General features: G+C 33.7%; 1 protein-coding gene across 3 annotated transcripts; it reads left to right on the top strand.

The window, feature by feature from the left end:
• Positions 1-5,523: 5,523 nt before the first annotated feature.
• On the top strand, positions 5,524-10,380 carry LOC108470473 (uncharacterized). 3 transcript variants are annotated; one of them, XM_053030425.1, is made up of 4 exons: positions 5,524-5,847; positions 6,118-6,250; positions 7,272-9,034; positions 10,006-10,380. In XM_053030425.1, the coding sequence occupies exons 3-4, from the start codon at positions 7,290-7,292 to the stop codon at positions 10,010-10,012; spliced, it is 1,752 nt and encodes a 583-aa protein (XP_052886385.1). In that variant the 5' UTR covers positions 5,524-5,847; positions 6,118-6,250; positions 7,272-7,289; the 3' UTR covers positions 10,013-10,380. The 3 variants fall into 3 exon arrangements, with proteins under 3 accessions (XP_052886385.1, XP_017627286.1, XP_052886386.1); XM_017771797.2 differs by lacking the exons at positions 6,118-6,250; positions 10,006-10,380 and having other exon boundaries at positions 5,678-5,847; positions 7,272-9,038; XM_053030426.1 differs by lacking the exons at positions 5,524-5,847; positions 10,006-10,380 and having other exon boundaries at positions 5,863-6,250; positions 7,272-9,038.
• Positions 10,381-16,302: the final 5,922 nt, after the last annotated feature.

Raw genomic sequence — 16,302 nt, 5'->3', positions numbered from 1 at the left:
GATTGTTCTACTTATGGGAAAAAAGTTGTGTAAAACTTTTTCCACTAAATCATCCCATGTGGTTATAAAGCCTGACTCTAATGAATCTAACCAATCAGTCGTATTATCACATAAAGAAAATGGGAATAACTAAAGACGAACGAGATCATCGATTACCCCATTGTACTAGAAAGTGTCACACAATTGGAGGAACCATTTTAGGTGCTGGTTTGGATCCTCCATCATATTCCCTCGAAACTACAAGGTCTTTTGGATCATCGTCATTTTGATCTCAAAATTATTGGCATTGATTATTGGTCATTCAATGCTGCCTCACACGATATCTAGTGTCGGTAAGGCATAATCACGCAACATTCTTTATTGAGCCATCAATAGCTCTCCACGAATTTGTGCTTGTGGTTTAGGTGGATTTTCAAATAGAGGATTTTCCCGAGGTAAGTCAACTACCAAGAGTAGGTTGTTTTGCATTAATTGATGATCCCACCTTAGAAATTGCTTCAGATCAGGGTATGGCTCGATTGGTGTGCTTCCACTTTGGGTCATTAACTAAATTCAGAGATAGAAAATAATAAAATTAGTAAACCTAATTTAAAAAATAAAAATAGAAAAAATAAAATAAAATAAAGAAATCGTATCTATAATTTTTAATTTTCCTATTTACCCTACTAATTGCAAAAAATACATTTAAATTTAATATCGCAACCTCCCCGGCAACTATGCTAACAACTTGATCGCCGCCAAATGTGTGAACATTTGACTGGAAATATTGCAAAAAAAAAAAAATAGAAAAATAGTAATAGTGTCTGCAAGTATACAAGTCAAATTGTAATATAGTAAATGTACAATAGGGTACTGGAAGTACTTCGAGGATTGTACGCAAGGGAGGATGGATTAAATCTAAAATTACTTCTACGATAATAGGTCTAAACAGTAATCACCAAAAATCATATTAAAATAAATGAAAATATTGAAATTAATATTACGAACTAAAATAAATAAAATACTAGAAGAAAATAAATCAATGACAAAAATCTCATTTAATAGATAGAAGATTAACTCGCAAATAAATCAACGACAAAAATCTCATTTAACAGACAGAAGATTAACTCGCTTCAGTGGTTTTAATTAACTTAAGAATTTCGGTTTTATTAGTGAATTAGTTTTTACCTAACCAGTATTACCTTTCGGCCTCTACTAATTAATTAATAGACTATTACTCACTTATCTCTCAACCTCACTTTCTTGACCTGGATAAACTCATGATTTATTTGGCAAACTTATCTCTCAACCTCGTTTAACCTAGATTACATCCTAGGTTGTCAATCTTAAGGTTTAAGAAGACATAAATTTATACCAACTAACCTGTATAAGAAACCCTCATTCTTCCGTTAATCATTCCTACATCCGCTCATTAGTCTCCTTAAAGGAATTAGCCACTCATCAATTCAATTACCATCTTCATTAGAATTAAATTAATCATGCAAGACACACGAATTAATTAAAATGAGAGAAGGATGGAAATCGATCCATTTGATAAACTGGATGTGCTTGGATCTACGAATCCTTTAATAGTTTTCGATATGTCATCGTTTGCAAGAGAAACATAAAAGAAAATAATGAAAACACTAAATAATGAAGAGTTGGACTCAAATCGAATCCAAGTCGAATAACAAGAAATAGAACTATTTTGTAAATAAAACAAAATAAAGTTAAAATACTAAACTACTAAACTAAAAACCTAAAATGGCTTTGGCAAAAGCTCCCTCTAGTTGAGCATAAGCCTCCTATTTATAGCCAAAGTTAGCAGCCCATTTTAGGTCAAATACAAGTCTTAATCTTATTAAATATCAATTGTACGAATGAAAACACCTTTAATTTATTTTTGCCCTCCGTCAAACCTATGTTTCGACATAGACTAGTGCGTGCCGTGACTCAGTTGTCATTCTTGTTGCTTTTGGGCTTGAAAATAAGTGTCTTACACACTCAATCAAATCGTTAAAACTACCTTAAAGTCGATATTAGCTCAATAGGTCAACTAACTTGAAATATTGCTTAAAAACACTTATTTTACAATAATTTGAATCTAAAATAATAAAATTGAAAATGCAATAATTAAACATGAAGCAACTTTAAAAAAATCTCATTAAGTGCTGAAAAGTACTTAAATTGCCACTACAATTTGTGGTAGGTCAGAAAGCGAATATTGGCTCACTGGTTATCTAACATTTAATTAATACTGAACGGTACTACATAGTTGGATCGTATTACAAAAATACAATTTGTATTAGTATATGAACCAAAATATGTCCTTAGTCTAATAAAAAAATGAGCAAACCGATTGAAAGATTAATATGTTGTCTATCAAGTCCAATTGGGAAGATGTTTTGTCTTGAGCAACGGAGAGGATGACTCCCAAAAGATAGAGACATAGATGTAGTTAACTAGACTGACGATACATCAGACATGACCCAAGTAAAATAGATCCTAAATCGGTTTATGAATTTATAGTAACAACCCGATTTCCAGTGATGTCAAAAAATACTGTTTCAGAATCTCATTTCCATAAACTGAGTTCGTAAATATTAAAAAGGAATATTTACAAAGTTAATATTAGAATATATTGAAATTTAGTTAAGTAATTTAGTAAAAAAAAATGGTTAATTAAGGCCTAAGGATGAAATTGTAAAAGTCTAGTTGTTATAGATTTTTAATTTGGAAAAGGGGACTTAAATAGCAATTATCTAAAAGACTAAAATGGTAAATAAACCAATTTGGGATAATGGCCATGGATGATGGTAGTGGATGTCATTAGACTAGTTAAAACATAGATTAATTAAGTTAAATTATGATTATGATTAAGATTAATTAATTAATATTACACTATGTTAATTAAAGTATAAATAGCAAACAAAGTGAAAATAAAGATAAAATGTTATAATCTTCTTCTTCAAAACATAGAAGCAAAATAAAAAAATAAAAGGAGAAAGCTTTAGGTATTCAAACATTCAGCCATCTATTTATAAGTAAGCCCCTAACTGTTTTTCTTTGATTTTTACGAAATTTGAATCATGGGAGCTTGATTTAGCTAGCTCATGTATCAAATTATTCAATTTTTGAAAATTTGATAAGTTTTCATTGTTGAGAATTGGATGAATAGGTGTAAAATTGATATCAATTAAACTTAGATTACGAAAAGGACTAAATTGTAAAGCTTAATAAGCTTTATTGTTAGCTTTATTACATTAGGGACCAAATTAAATAAAATGCAAACTTGTTATGAAATTATGGTAGTAAAAGAAAATAGAAGGTCCTTAATGAGTAAATGTAAAATTGGATTTTAATCTGAAGCTCTATATCGAAAGTTATGCTTATCCCAGTTTTAAGGACTAAATTGAATAAATTGAAAAAAATGCTTGACTTTGTATTTGAATCTGAATTGAGTGGAAATTGATATTGTGTAATTTTTGAATTATTATTCGTAGCTAAAGACGATGTCGAGCCCTTGAGAAGGAAAAGAAATACGAGAGCCGATGCCGAGTGACATGAGATTTTAGTTTGTATTTTCATTTGAAGCTCATTTCCTTAATACGGGGTCCCCATGGTCCAAAATAATTTTAGATGTCAAATATCATTTTTGAGTACTATTTTCATCATAAAAGTCTTGATAATAGACCAAATTACCCTTTTACGACAAATTTACCATTGTTTTCCTTTTGATCCTTTTTAGCGATTTCTTTTCACAAATCGATAATTAGACCAATTTAAGATCATAATTCATAATAAATCTTTAACATAAGTCCTTGAGTGGTGAGAATTATAGTTTTTCCCTTTTTTGGTGAAAATGGGAAAATTATAATTTAGTCCCTAAACTTTTTAAAAGTTTCAATTTGGTCCTTTTGTCACATGTCCACTTCTAAATTCTTTTCAAAATTTTCTCATCTTAATTATCAACTTGATTTCATAAGATTCCTTTATCCAACTTATTTTTTTTAAAATTTCTAACCAAAATCACTATATCCGTTACTGAAATAGTGCCAAGTTGAAACTTTTGACATGTTCCAACGATGATAAAAAGGACAAAAATAAGCCCATTTCCAATTTTTTCAACTCAACTCTTTAGAAAAGTGCAACATGTCCATGACCTAGTGTCATAGGTTTAAAACTTTAGTCTAACAAACCACGCAGCCTTAGGCGATTTCTTGGGTTTAAATCCTGCCTAAGTCAACCTACTCTCAACAAAGGAGAATTATTGTAGAAATTCTCTAAGGCACCAAAGCAAAGCAGAAGTAAACTCAAAACAAAGGAGCAATGAGAGAACAAATAAGCCATAGAAAAATAGCGCACACTAAATGTTTGAGTAAATGCTCTCAAAAGTGTTCTATTACTTTGAAGGTTTACAACTAAGTGATTACAAATGAGGGGGAAGTCCTCTATTTATAGTTGAGCTCCCCCAAATTCAACGGTACAGATTGAGTTACATCGACAATCCAAATTAAAGGCTATCTACAATATGAGAGTCCTAAGGGATTTAAACTCTATGCATCTTTATCCTTTAAGATTTACAATAATTACCCTAGTAACTCTAGTTTTACTAGAGTGGTTCACTAGGTCACTAAAGCTTAAAGTAAATGGGTTTCTCCATATGTTCCACAAGTCAGACTAGTTCAAGCGAGTCATAATAACCTTATTTAATCAGTTGCTCTTTATGGGATGTTATGTGCCAAATAGTCATGTGCTTTAATCCATGACCCATGACACTAGAAGAAAGTCCAATAGTTGAAAATCACTTAAGATCAGGCAAGATAACTATTTGTAGGAATCTCAAAGCTTGATTGCCATTCTCATCATTAAAATGACATTAATGGTGAGGGGTTATAGCAACACTTATCACTTTTCTTATCGGGTAGGAAATAAGAAAATATATCCAAACAAGAACTTAAACAATAAGAGCTACTGTTACACCGTTTGTCAAACCGTATTGAGAACAAACAACTTGTGGTATTATCTGCACTTCCACAAGCAAATAAGCTTGAGACCACAGAACAATTTTTAAACCAAGTATGGAGACTCTCTACAACAAGAGAAATAAATGGGTTTAAGGAAGAAAATTAGAAAAAGAGAGAAAGAGAATGAAAAGAAATAAAGAAAAAAGAATAAGGAAAAGAAAAATATAAAAATAATTAAGAAATAAAAATGAATTTAAATTAAAGATATTGGCTAAATTAAAAATATAACCAAAATAGAAAAAAACTAATAACTAATTTCTTATTTTTAATAATTAAAAAATAAAATTACTTAAAATCAAACTTAAAATTTTATAATTATAAGATAATATTGTTAAGTCAAAAATTTATTAATGGTTTTTATCTTTAGAGCACACGACCTAATTTTTATAGAGTCAATTTAATTTTAATTTAATTGATATATATTATTCTCAATGTAAGAATATATAAATTTATTTACGTTAAAATTTATTATCTTTTTATTTATTGATTTAGAAGCGACTATAATTAATTATTTACCTTTGGATGGCTCGTTTCCAACCTTCTAATCGATTCCTCTCACGTACTAGTGCTTCTTCTCCTTTCTTTTCCGAAATTTTGGAAAACCACGCCTGTTTCAAAATACCCAAGTAAGCATCAATTTCTCCCTCTTCATTTTAAGTTTTGATAGTTTATATATTCTGTGTTCACACATCTCCGCCTCCAAACAAACCTGCCGCCACCACTTCGTCCCGGCCTCGTCATTCTCTTCCTCATATTTTATCCTTCTTCTCCTCCTTCTCCAGTCCCTGACCCAAGCCCTCTATTGCCTTCAAGTTTCTGGCAGGTCAGGAAATTAACTGAGGTAAATTTTTGAACTCTAAACATAAGTTGAAGTTTTCTACTTGAGTAATGAGATTTTGAGTTTTCTGGTCTCTGCCTCTGCATTGTTTTTTAATATTTTACTTTCTGTTTTCGATAATACTGCTTGTTACGCTGTGTCGTCTCATACTCTGTCTGTTTAGTGGAAATAGTGGACATAGTGGACCGTTATGGTCTCTATTTTTAGTTACACTGCTATTTGCGGCTGCCATCCGCTGCTATTGATGTGAAATTTGTTCACACTGTTATTGAGATCTTTACGGGGGGAGGGTGCCGCTACTCCGAAATAGCGGTATGACACAGCAGCGCCATTCGAAACTCTGGATTTCTACCACTCCGAATAAAGTATTTTAGCCACTGAAAATCTCATTGACTTGTTTAAAAGAGTAAGTGCTAAACAATTATTACGCTTTCTAGGATATTTCCCAGTGAAATCCTTTCCGGAAAAGATTAAATTTTCTTAAAAAACTGAGGTCTATTCTGAATAAAATAAAATAGAATAAATCTTTTGTTTCCTAATCTCCGTCGAGATTACGCTCTTATTTTGTGAGTTAGTTTTATGCATAGTTGTAATGGCATTTCCGATTATTACTTGTTTTTAGTCCGAGCTTTTTCTCCTTAAATTCCTTCTTTTTTCTTGTTGTAATTTTTTCGTGTCGGTTTTTGTTTATGAATTTCCTTACTATAAAGTTCAGTACTGATATCTCTTGAAGTCTTAGTTATCTCTTGTCTGAAACCTGGCAGTTGTACCTACTTTTTTCTTGGTTCTAATCAATCATTTCTTGTAAGATGTTCTTTTTCTTGGTTGCTTTTGGAGTGGTGATTGTAATTCATATTTTTAGTCTATCTGTTGTCTGTTTGTCACTCTCATCAAGGGAAAAAATGATTCAAATGTGTTGTTGATTCTTCTTAATTTTTATCACGACCAAAGAAGAAGGTATTTTAGTACTTGCTCACTTTATGTTCAATACGCTTATGCTTGCACTCTTTCAGATCCAGCATTTCCCCTTGCTTCTTAAATTGCATCATAACCAAGTCATTCTTATTAGCTTTTCTTCTATTCCTTGTTGTTAACATCTCCGTGTCACCATCAACAGTAATGTTTTCTCTTTTTCTTCCTGTTTTTGATGAACTGGATTCTATAAAGAATCTATAAGCATCTCTATTTCTTTTGTAGAAAGCTTTCAAAAGACCATCTTAACATAAGTAAAAATTCAAGCAAGTCTTGTGATTCTCCTTTTATTGTCTTCTATGGTTTGTTAACTAAGACAAACTATGGTGTTTATCTTATCCCCAAATAAATTTTCAAATAAAGTATGGTATAATTTTCTACTTGTGCCTTTCTGATAATCTAAATATAATTCAATGACAAATACCCCAAGTAATATCTATGTTTATATGAATTAGGCTTTCAAGAAGCCTTCCATGGATCTTCTCCAAACATATGCAGATAAAAGTGATGGTGAAGACCAAAGTCACCAGCCATCTACTTCATCTCCAGACTCTTCACCTCCACGACTCATCCCTTCCAAATCTGCTGCACCCAAGGTTGATGACACAATGCTGGCCTTAACAGTAGCAAAAGCGCATCAATCCCATTCGAAGCCCATTGATCCAAGCCAGCATGTTGTTGTCTTCAATCCCACCTATGACCAACTCTGGGCCCCTATTTATGGCCCAGCTCATCCATATGCCAAGGATGGCATCGCCCAGGGCATGCGCAATCACAAGCTGGGATTTGTTGAGGATGCCGCAATTGATTCTTTTGTTTTTGATGAGCAATACAACACCTTCCACAAATATGGTTATGCTGCTGACCCTTCGGGGAACAACTATATCGGTGATTTGGATGCTTTGCAGAAGAATGATGCCATTTCAGTCTATAACATTCCACAACATGAGCAAAAGAAGCGAAAAATTGGAAAAATGAAGGATGTTGAAATGGAGAATGAGGTTGTGGGTGGTGAGCATGAGGTTGATCCAACAGAGATTGACAATCCGGCCAGTGACGTATGGTTGATGAAGAATAAAAAGAGTCCTTGGGCAGGTAAAAAAGTGGGGGTGCAAACCGAGTTGACTGAGGAGCAAAAGAAGTATGCAGAGGAGTATGCGAAGAAGAAAGAAGAGAAAGGGCATTCAGTTGAGAAAGGTGAGCACTTGGTGGATAAGACTACTTTTCACGGAAAGGAGGAGAGAGATTACCAAGGAAGGTCTTGGATTGCTCCTCCTAAAGATGCAAAAGCAACAAATGATCATTGTTATATACCAAAAAGATTGATACACACTTGGAGTGGGCACACTAAGGGTGTCTCAGCTATCAGGTTCTTCCCTAAGTACGGTCATTTGATTCTCTCTGCTGGGATGGATACTAAAGTGAAGATCTGGGATGTGTTCAATTCAGGCAAGTGTATGAGGACATATATGGGTCATTCAAAGGCAGTGAGAGATATTTCATTTTGTAATGATGGCACTAAATTTTTAACTGCTGGATATGACAAGAACATCAAGTATTGGGATACTGAAACCGGGCAGGTTATATCAACTTTCTCAACTGGGAAGATTCCTTATGTAGTTAAGCTTAACCCTGATGAAGATAAGCAGCATATTCTGTTAGCGGGAATGAGTGATAAGAAGATTGTTCAGTGGGATATTAATACTGGACAGACTACACAAGAGTATGATCAGCATTTAGGGGCAGTGAATACCATTACATTTGTCGATAACAATAGGAGATTTGTTACCTCAAGTGACGACAAGTCACTTCGAGTATGGGAGTTTGGAATTCCTGTTGTTATAAAGTATATTAGTGAGCCTCACATGCACTCTATGCCAGCCATTTCACTTCACCCCAACACTAATTGGCTTGCTGCTCAAAGTTTGGATAACCAAATTCTTATTTACAGCACCAGGGAGCGGTTTCAGCTTAACAAAAAGAAAAGGTTTGCTGGGCACATTGTGGCTGGCTATGCTTGCCAAGTCAATTTTTCACCAGACGGACGGTTTGTTATGTCTGGAGATGGAGAGGGTAAGTGCTGGTTTTGGGACTGGAAGAGCTGCAAAGTATTTAGAACCCTCAAGTGCCATGAGGGAGTTTGCATTGGGTGTGAGTGGCATCCATTGGAGCAAAGTAAAGTTGCAACTTGTGGCTGGGATGGCTTGATCAAGTACTGGTGAGCCACATTTTATTTGATGACTTTTAGCTGGATAATTTTGTTGTTGCTTCGATTTCTATATATTTATATTTTGCTACTGCTTTGTTTTCTTTTATTCTGGTTGGAATAGGATCATTCTTTAGATATTGTGGATTGCTTAGAAAACTTTGCTCTGCTGAAGAAACTCTTTATCACGAGCATTACAAAGATCTAAACTCCTATCAAGATAGTCAATACAGCATACCTAGACAGATCATGAGGAGCACATCGCCTTTAATTATTGTAGTGCAATTTATCTGTTGCAGTCCTGAATCGAAACGCATTCTTCTAAGTAGTGGCCCCTACATGATTGTGTCTTGTGATAATTGTAGGATCGTAAGTAAAAATAATTGCAGGGGAAATTCTTCCGACATTAAGAGCCACATAGTTCTTAGTTTGCTTAATATGTTTGCATAATACATCCTACAATATTGAATACTGCCAAGCAACTCCTCTTTGATAGGAAGAAGACAATAGCATCTTGCACCAGGTTTTTAGTAGATAGCAACAAAGTTGAGCCTTTCATATTCTGAATTTTTGTTGGACACACTAACCTCATAATCTGTACCCTTCACTGTCTAATAGCTTCAGCTAAGAGAAAATTGCTGCTATTATTTATGCTAGTCATACACTAAGAAGCTTTTCCTTCATTGCCAAACAAGAAACAACACATCTCCTGCATATCTATTCTGCTACTTGAACAGCTCAGAAACAAAGGGAAGATGTCATGTAGATGTGGTTGTAGTTAAGGCAATGCCTTGGCCACATTGTTATCTGATTTGTTTTTGTTTGATTAGCGACCTTATGCTATACCCTTGGAGTCTAATTGCAGTAAAGTTCTTCGACCTCTTTCTCTAGAAACTATAATGGTTTACATGGTTGTTAGACAATTGCATTTAATCTTAATATTTTATTTTCTTTAAAAGGTCAATAAATGCATTGTTTTGCAGGGACTAATTTTGTTTGTCAGTCATTAACTGGAGGTAGCCAAGTCATCAAGTTCAGAAAAGAGCGTCTCAAGGATTGGGGTGAGTTTGTAGAAAACGTAGTACACTTGCTACCAGCTAGCTTTAGAAAAAATACCATCTATGTGCAACAATAACCGCATTTAGTGGGTTAGATAAGATGCTTGGCAATTTCTATTTATTCTTCCCTTTCTCCATTTTTACTGCTTGTTTAATATTTTAATGGCTTTTAGCAGTTGTTGCTGCCAAACCTTATATTGCATGTTATATTTTTCTGATTTTACACTGAATGAGATTCTAATCCTTTCTCTAGATTAAGTCGACATTGATCAAGATATATTTAATTATCATTTGGAATCACTTGTTGCATTTAATTATTATCTTTATCGATTTAAAGAAGTAATTTATTATGTTTTCTTTTGTGAATCACTTTGATCATTAATTATATGTTATTAAAGATAATATCTTTTAGGTCGATAAAGGATCATTCGTAAATTAAAAAAAAAAAAATTGATGCATGATAGTACCGGATGTTTCAGAAAATAACAGGCTTGAGTTGGAAGCGTGACCGAGGCTGGTCCTTATATTAACACGGAAGTTCATAGTATTAATCTTTTTTATATTATCTATGTCGGTTTTATTATTCATATTGTTGGTTGTCACTTTCAATAATATTGATTTGAAAATTTTGATTTGAAAATTTTGATTTACTCACAGTACTATTGCTTACCCTGAAGATATGTTTGATGGCTACAATACCATTACTTTTTCTGAAGACATGTTTGGAGTGTAGTTCAAACATGGACAGCAAAGTCCTGCTCAAAGTTCAATTTCTACACTCGAGCCAAGTGAGATAAACTGATATGAACCGGTAATCCATTCGAGGCAACTAGATAAATAGATATGAACCAATAACCCATTTATCATTATTATCTCTTATAAGAGATTCAACACTCTATTCCCAAAGTCCAATGGAGTCATCCGTTGAGTTTGTGCCATTGTTCTTGTGATGACCTTCATGTTACTCCTACAAATGTGGTTGAAGGGATCTTTTTTACCACGGTAGCAAAGCTAAAGAATTCGCTTGCTTTTGCCAAATCTCTTGAGGTAATATCACATGGAATGGGTTTACTTGTGAAGACTGATGAGTTCTATACCAGCCAAAATTTTCTTCTCAAATAGTGAAGCACTTAACGTAATTCTAAGTTATTTGAACTTTTTGGAATCAAACATTTGAGACAACATTAGCTTTGAGCCATTCAAACTAGCTAAGTCTTGTATCTAACACTTTATTCCCAAATTCCCCATGATGGAGTCATTTGTATTAAGTTAATGCCATTGTGCTTGTGGTGCCCTCCATGTTACTCCTACAATTTTGGGTAAACGGATTTTCTTTTTAACCACGGTAGCAAGGCCAAAGAATTCATTTACTTTTGCTAAAGCTCTTGAGATAATATCACTTGGAATGGGTTTACTTGTGAAGACCAATGAGTTTCATACGAGCCAAAATTTTCTTCTCTGAAAAAGAAACAGTTCACGTATTTCTAAGGAATTTGAACTTTTTAGAACCAAACCTTTGAGTCAACATTAGCTTTGAGCCATTTGAACTAGCTAAGTCTTGGAGCAACAATAGGCAAGAAATCCAAAGATGATTGCTCATTGAGCAATTACATAAAAAATGGTCGATGGTGATGACTGGTACATAAGGGGCAAATATTTTGCAAGTTCATGCCTTGTTGCGAAAAGGAAGTGATTTGTTTGCGAAAAGAAACAGTTTTGGGGTTGGAGTTTCTGTTTCCAAATCCATTCCTAATCTATTTTTAAGGTTCCTGAGGCTATAGGAGCATGACTGCTGCAAGTTGGTAAGACACTACTTGTAACAGCCCGTTTTCAATGAAATCAGAACAGTAGTTTCGAGAACACAAATTTGATAAGTAAAATTTTATTTTATTATTATTTTAATATTTATGGAATGTTAGTAAGGTTGTATAAAAATTTCGTTAAGAAATTTTGACGTTTGCATGCTTAATTAAGTGAAAAGGACTAATTCGTAAAAGATGCAAAAGTGTTCTCTTAGTAAAAAGGGTCAAATGACCATGGAACCTTAAAGTGAGTGGACTTAAATAGCAATTAGACTATTTTTATGGTTAATGGATATTCATGGCAAGGTTTATTTGAAATTTTGAATGTTTTTAAAGGTCAGTTAAGGAATTTGATAATTAATTGAAAATGTAAAAGAATTAAAAGATGAAAAGGTTATCATCTTCCTTATTTTCTTTATCCATAGTCAAAATTGACCATTAAAGGGGAAGACAAGTTCGGTCAAGCTATTTCTTTGCATGTAAGTGTGATTTTGTCCCATTTTTAATGATTTTTATGTTTTTTAAGTCGTTTTAGTTTAATCTAACTAGCCCATGGATTAATTTGTAAAACTGTTAAAGGTTTAGGGTTTTTCATGAATGTTCTTGCATGATTCTTGATGTTTGATCTTAGATTATGAATACTTGTTAATATATAAACAAGTTTTGTAAAGTAATTTTTTATGAAAATAACATTTAGGGACTTATTTGTAAAAATGGTAAAAGTTCATGGTAAATTTATGAAATGATGATTTGTATGGATTGATTTAGGTCCCTAGAGAATTCTACTAGCATGAGAAAAGGATGATAATGTTTAAATTTCAATATATGAGCTTAAGGACTAAATAAAAAGTTAAGCGCAAAATGGTAATTTTGCAAAAATATGAAATATGGACGGAATTGAATAATAGAAGTATTAAATGGATTGAATTTGTCTATTTAGATCAAGATAGACCTCGTACGAATTTAGATTGGGGAAAAACTAAAGCCTCGGATTGATCGAATTTGTTTTTACGCTCAAATCATCGAGGTAAGTTCATATGCATTAGTATCATTTCTAATGTTATTTTTTATTATATGTTATTATGTTAAGTGTCATATAATTGAATGATGAATATCCAACAATGCTATGACGATTATCGAGCCCCGTTTGAACTTTAGGAATTCGTATTAAACAAATGACATGTCATTAGGTTTTTCATGTTTCGAGTGATGGTCTTGAATGTCCTACCGATGTCTGAGGTCCTACATTTGTTGCCGATACTCCATAGCTCGTGTAAGAAGCATCGTGTAGCTTACATTCCGACTCACTGCTCGTGTGAGCATGCCTATTTCACAGCTCGTGTGAGCAACGATGTAAAGGAAAGGTTAGATTATATGTTTAGCACACTTCGTGTGAGCTTTCCCGAGTATCCGATGATATTATAAATGATTCAATGGACATGGAAAGGAATGAAAAGGTAAATGTTCAAATGAACTATATCATGTAATTATGAAGAGGATTGAAATGGTAAGCTTCAATGGAAGTATACTTATGTTTATGAAAGTGATGAAATCAAATGAATTATATTCATGTACAAATAGTTTACCCCATATTAATTTAAGTAAATTATATTTGAATGCACTAACTTGTGTTGTTGATGGTGCTTAGGCTTGTGCCAAACTTTCGGTTAGATTATATTATGCTTAATCTTAATGTTATGTATTGAAATGGTAAGTTATGTTCATGTTTTATGAACTAACTAAACATTATGTGTTTACGTAGTTTTCTTTCCAATGTTTTATAGATAATAGGAAGCTCGATCAGTTTGGAAGCTCGTCGGAGATCTATCACACTATCCAGCGAATATAGCGGTAGTTTTTGATGTTTTGGCCAAGGCTATAATGAAATGTATAGGTGGACTTGTGTTGGTATCTAATTGAATCTTAGTTGATGATATTGGCATGTATAAGTTGTTTTGGTACCATTTGATATTGGTTGGTTTGTGTCATTTTGGTACTTATAGATGCCTTACTAGTATGTGTTAATGTGGTAATGTGTTGATGCATGTTTGAATAGCCAATGTGGTATGTGATGAATTAATCTCAATATGGTCAAGTTATAATATGTGTTATGTTGTTTTGATTGTGCTTAAAATATGGTATGTTTTGGAAATGTATTGAACTAAATGTGAAGGATGGAAATGTGACCAAATATGTATCTTTAGGTAAGTTTTGTGAAGTGATCCGGCTCGGTCAATTGAGTCGAGTCCACGTATGATTGCCTGGTCGTCTTTGAGAAGTGTCGTTCACAAGATTGGCGAATTGTTTGAATTGGCTTAATAAGTTTAATATTAATAAGACGAGATTTCAAAACTGGCTAAGTCTTAAATAGTAGATTCGGCTAGAAAGAAATAAGGATAGGAAGGATTTGGATAGGCTCGGTTTAGGATAACAAGTGAAGTAAAGATAGTTGGTTGGAATGGTGAACGAACTTAAACTTCAAGAAAGATTCGATACTATATCGAGTATCGCCCCAAATCTTATATTGTTTAAGGTAGTCGGATGGAACGTAGAATGATAGGAGAATGCCACACCAAAGTTAGGTGATAAGTTCAGAAAAAGAGTTCGGTTGATGCCACTAGCTCACTAGATAAGTCTCTTGAAACTCGTACGAAAGTTGAAAGGGAGTAAACCTCATAGAAACAAAGTTTCATTAATAATTTGGCCAAAAGTCCTTTACAATATATTTGAACAAACTATTTATAGCCTTGAAAATGATAGCCAAATGGTCAAATGTCCAAGCTTAAGAACTAAGTAAATTGGCTATGAATATGTTGGGATATTCTAGAAAATGTTCATAAATAAAATAGGTCCATGTTTGGCTGATTGGAGCTTCAAAGGGCAGCTTCATGAACCAAGGTAATGTCTTGAAGAAGATGAATGCATGGGAGTTTAATGGGTGATCCAAATTTGGCTATGGCATGTATGTGACATCCAATAGATGCTTCTTGGTTGAATAGTCACCTAGAGAAGCCAAATGAACAGCAAACAATTCATGTAACAAGAACTAGATGCATTCTCCCATTCATTGTAACTTGTTGTCCATGCATCTTCTTTTAACTTCATTCATGAACTAAACTTAGGCCATTAATTAGATAACTACTCCTTGGTCGAATAGGTACTTAGGGAAGCCAATCATCAGCTAGAAATGCATGTAACAAACCATTCATAAACCTTCTTTGGCCTTGAACCTGGTCGTGTATGAATCTTCCAATTCATTGAATAAAACTGTGCATGCACCTAGCCTTAAATGCTCTCCTATATTCGGCGGAACCTACAAGGGAAATGAACACAATTAATTCTTCATAGATTCGACTAAACCTAGAGAAATAACATCAAGACAAATTAATTATCACAAATTAACAAAATTAAATATTATCTAGCTGACATAATAATTTCGGCTAGCTCAAAATTATATGAAAATACTTAATGAGCTGAAATAAGCTAGGAAATTCGGATTTGAGCTGTAGCAAATAATTATAATTCAAGCAAACACTTAATTTATTTAAATGGTAAAGAAAACAAGCAGGAAATAAATTCTATCAAGCTCGAATGAGCTAAATTAAGTTAAAGTGAGCTGATTTGAGCTTCGGCGGAGCTTGGAGAGCTAAAGTTGAGCTGAGATCTGCTTGCACTAAGGTGCAAGGTTCTTGTAATAAACTGGCCTGATCTATTCCTTCATCTTGGAGCTTATTATAGTTCCAAAGTTGAACAATCAAAGCTGAAACAAGTTCTTGAAGGCACTTAGCCCTAGCTCGAGTTATAGGTCCTTTGGGTAACTTGATGGGATCAAGCTTAGAGCTTGTTGAGCCTTGGGGCATGGTCATGTCATTCCCCTCTTCTTCAAAGCAACTAGCCCCCAAGTCAAAATCTGCCTCAAAAGGAGAAAGATTAGCCACGTTAAAACTTGCACTTATGTTGTAATCAATAGGTAAATCAAGCCGATATGAATTATCATTTATGCGTTCTATAACTTGAAAGGGTCCATCTTCTCGAGGAAGCAACTTGGACCGTCGTTGGGTTGGGAAGCGTTCCATACGCATATGCACCCAAACCCAATCTCCAGGTTCGAAAATTATCCTTTTGCGACCCTTATTGGCTTGTTGTGCATATGACTTGGTTTTCGTCTCTATATTGGCTCGTACCTTTTGATGTAGTCTTTTCACAAAATCAGCCTTCTTTCTAGCATCAACATGAATTAATTTATCGTTAGGCAAAGGAATTAGATCTAGGGGCGTTAATGGGTTTAAACCGTAAACTACTTCAAAAGGCGTATGTTTGGTCGACGTATGAACAAAGCAATTGTAGGCGAATTTGACATGAGGCAAACAGTCTTCCCATGATGTTAAATTCTTTCGAATGACAGCTCGTAGTAAGGTGG

Source organism: Gossypium arboreum, chromosome 7 (genome assembly GCF_025698485.1).
Source record: "Gossypium arboreum isolate Shixiya-1 chromosome 7, ASM2569848v2, whole genome shotgun sequence".
Classification (NCBI taxonomy): domain Eukaryota; kingdom Viridiplantae; phylum Streptophyta; class Magnoliopsida; order Malvales; family Malvaceae; genus Gossypium; species Gossypium arboreum.
Note: the sequence above shows the minus strand (reverse complement) of the source record. Positions and strands in the feature narration are given on the sequence as shown.

What these genes read in the sequence shown, in the direction of transcription:
- LOC108470473 (XM_053030425.1), top strand. Translation starts at nt 7,290, where the DNA reads ATGGATCTTCTCCAAACATATGCAGATAAAAGTGATGGTGAAGACCAA.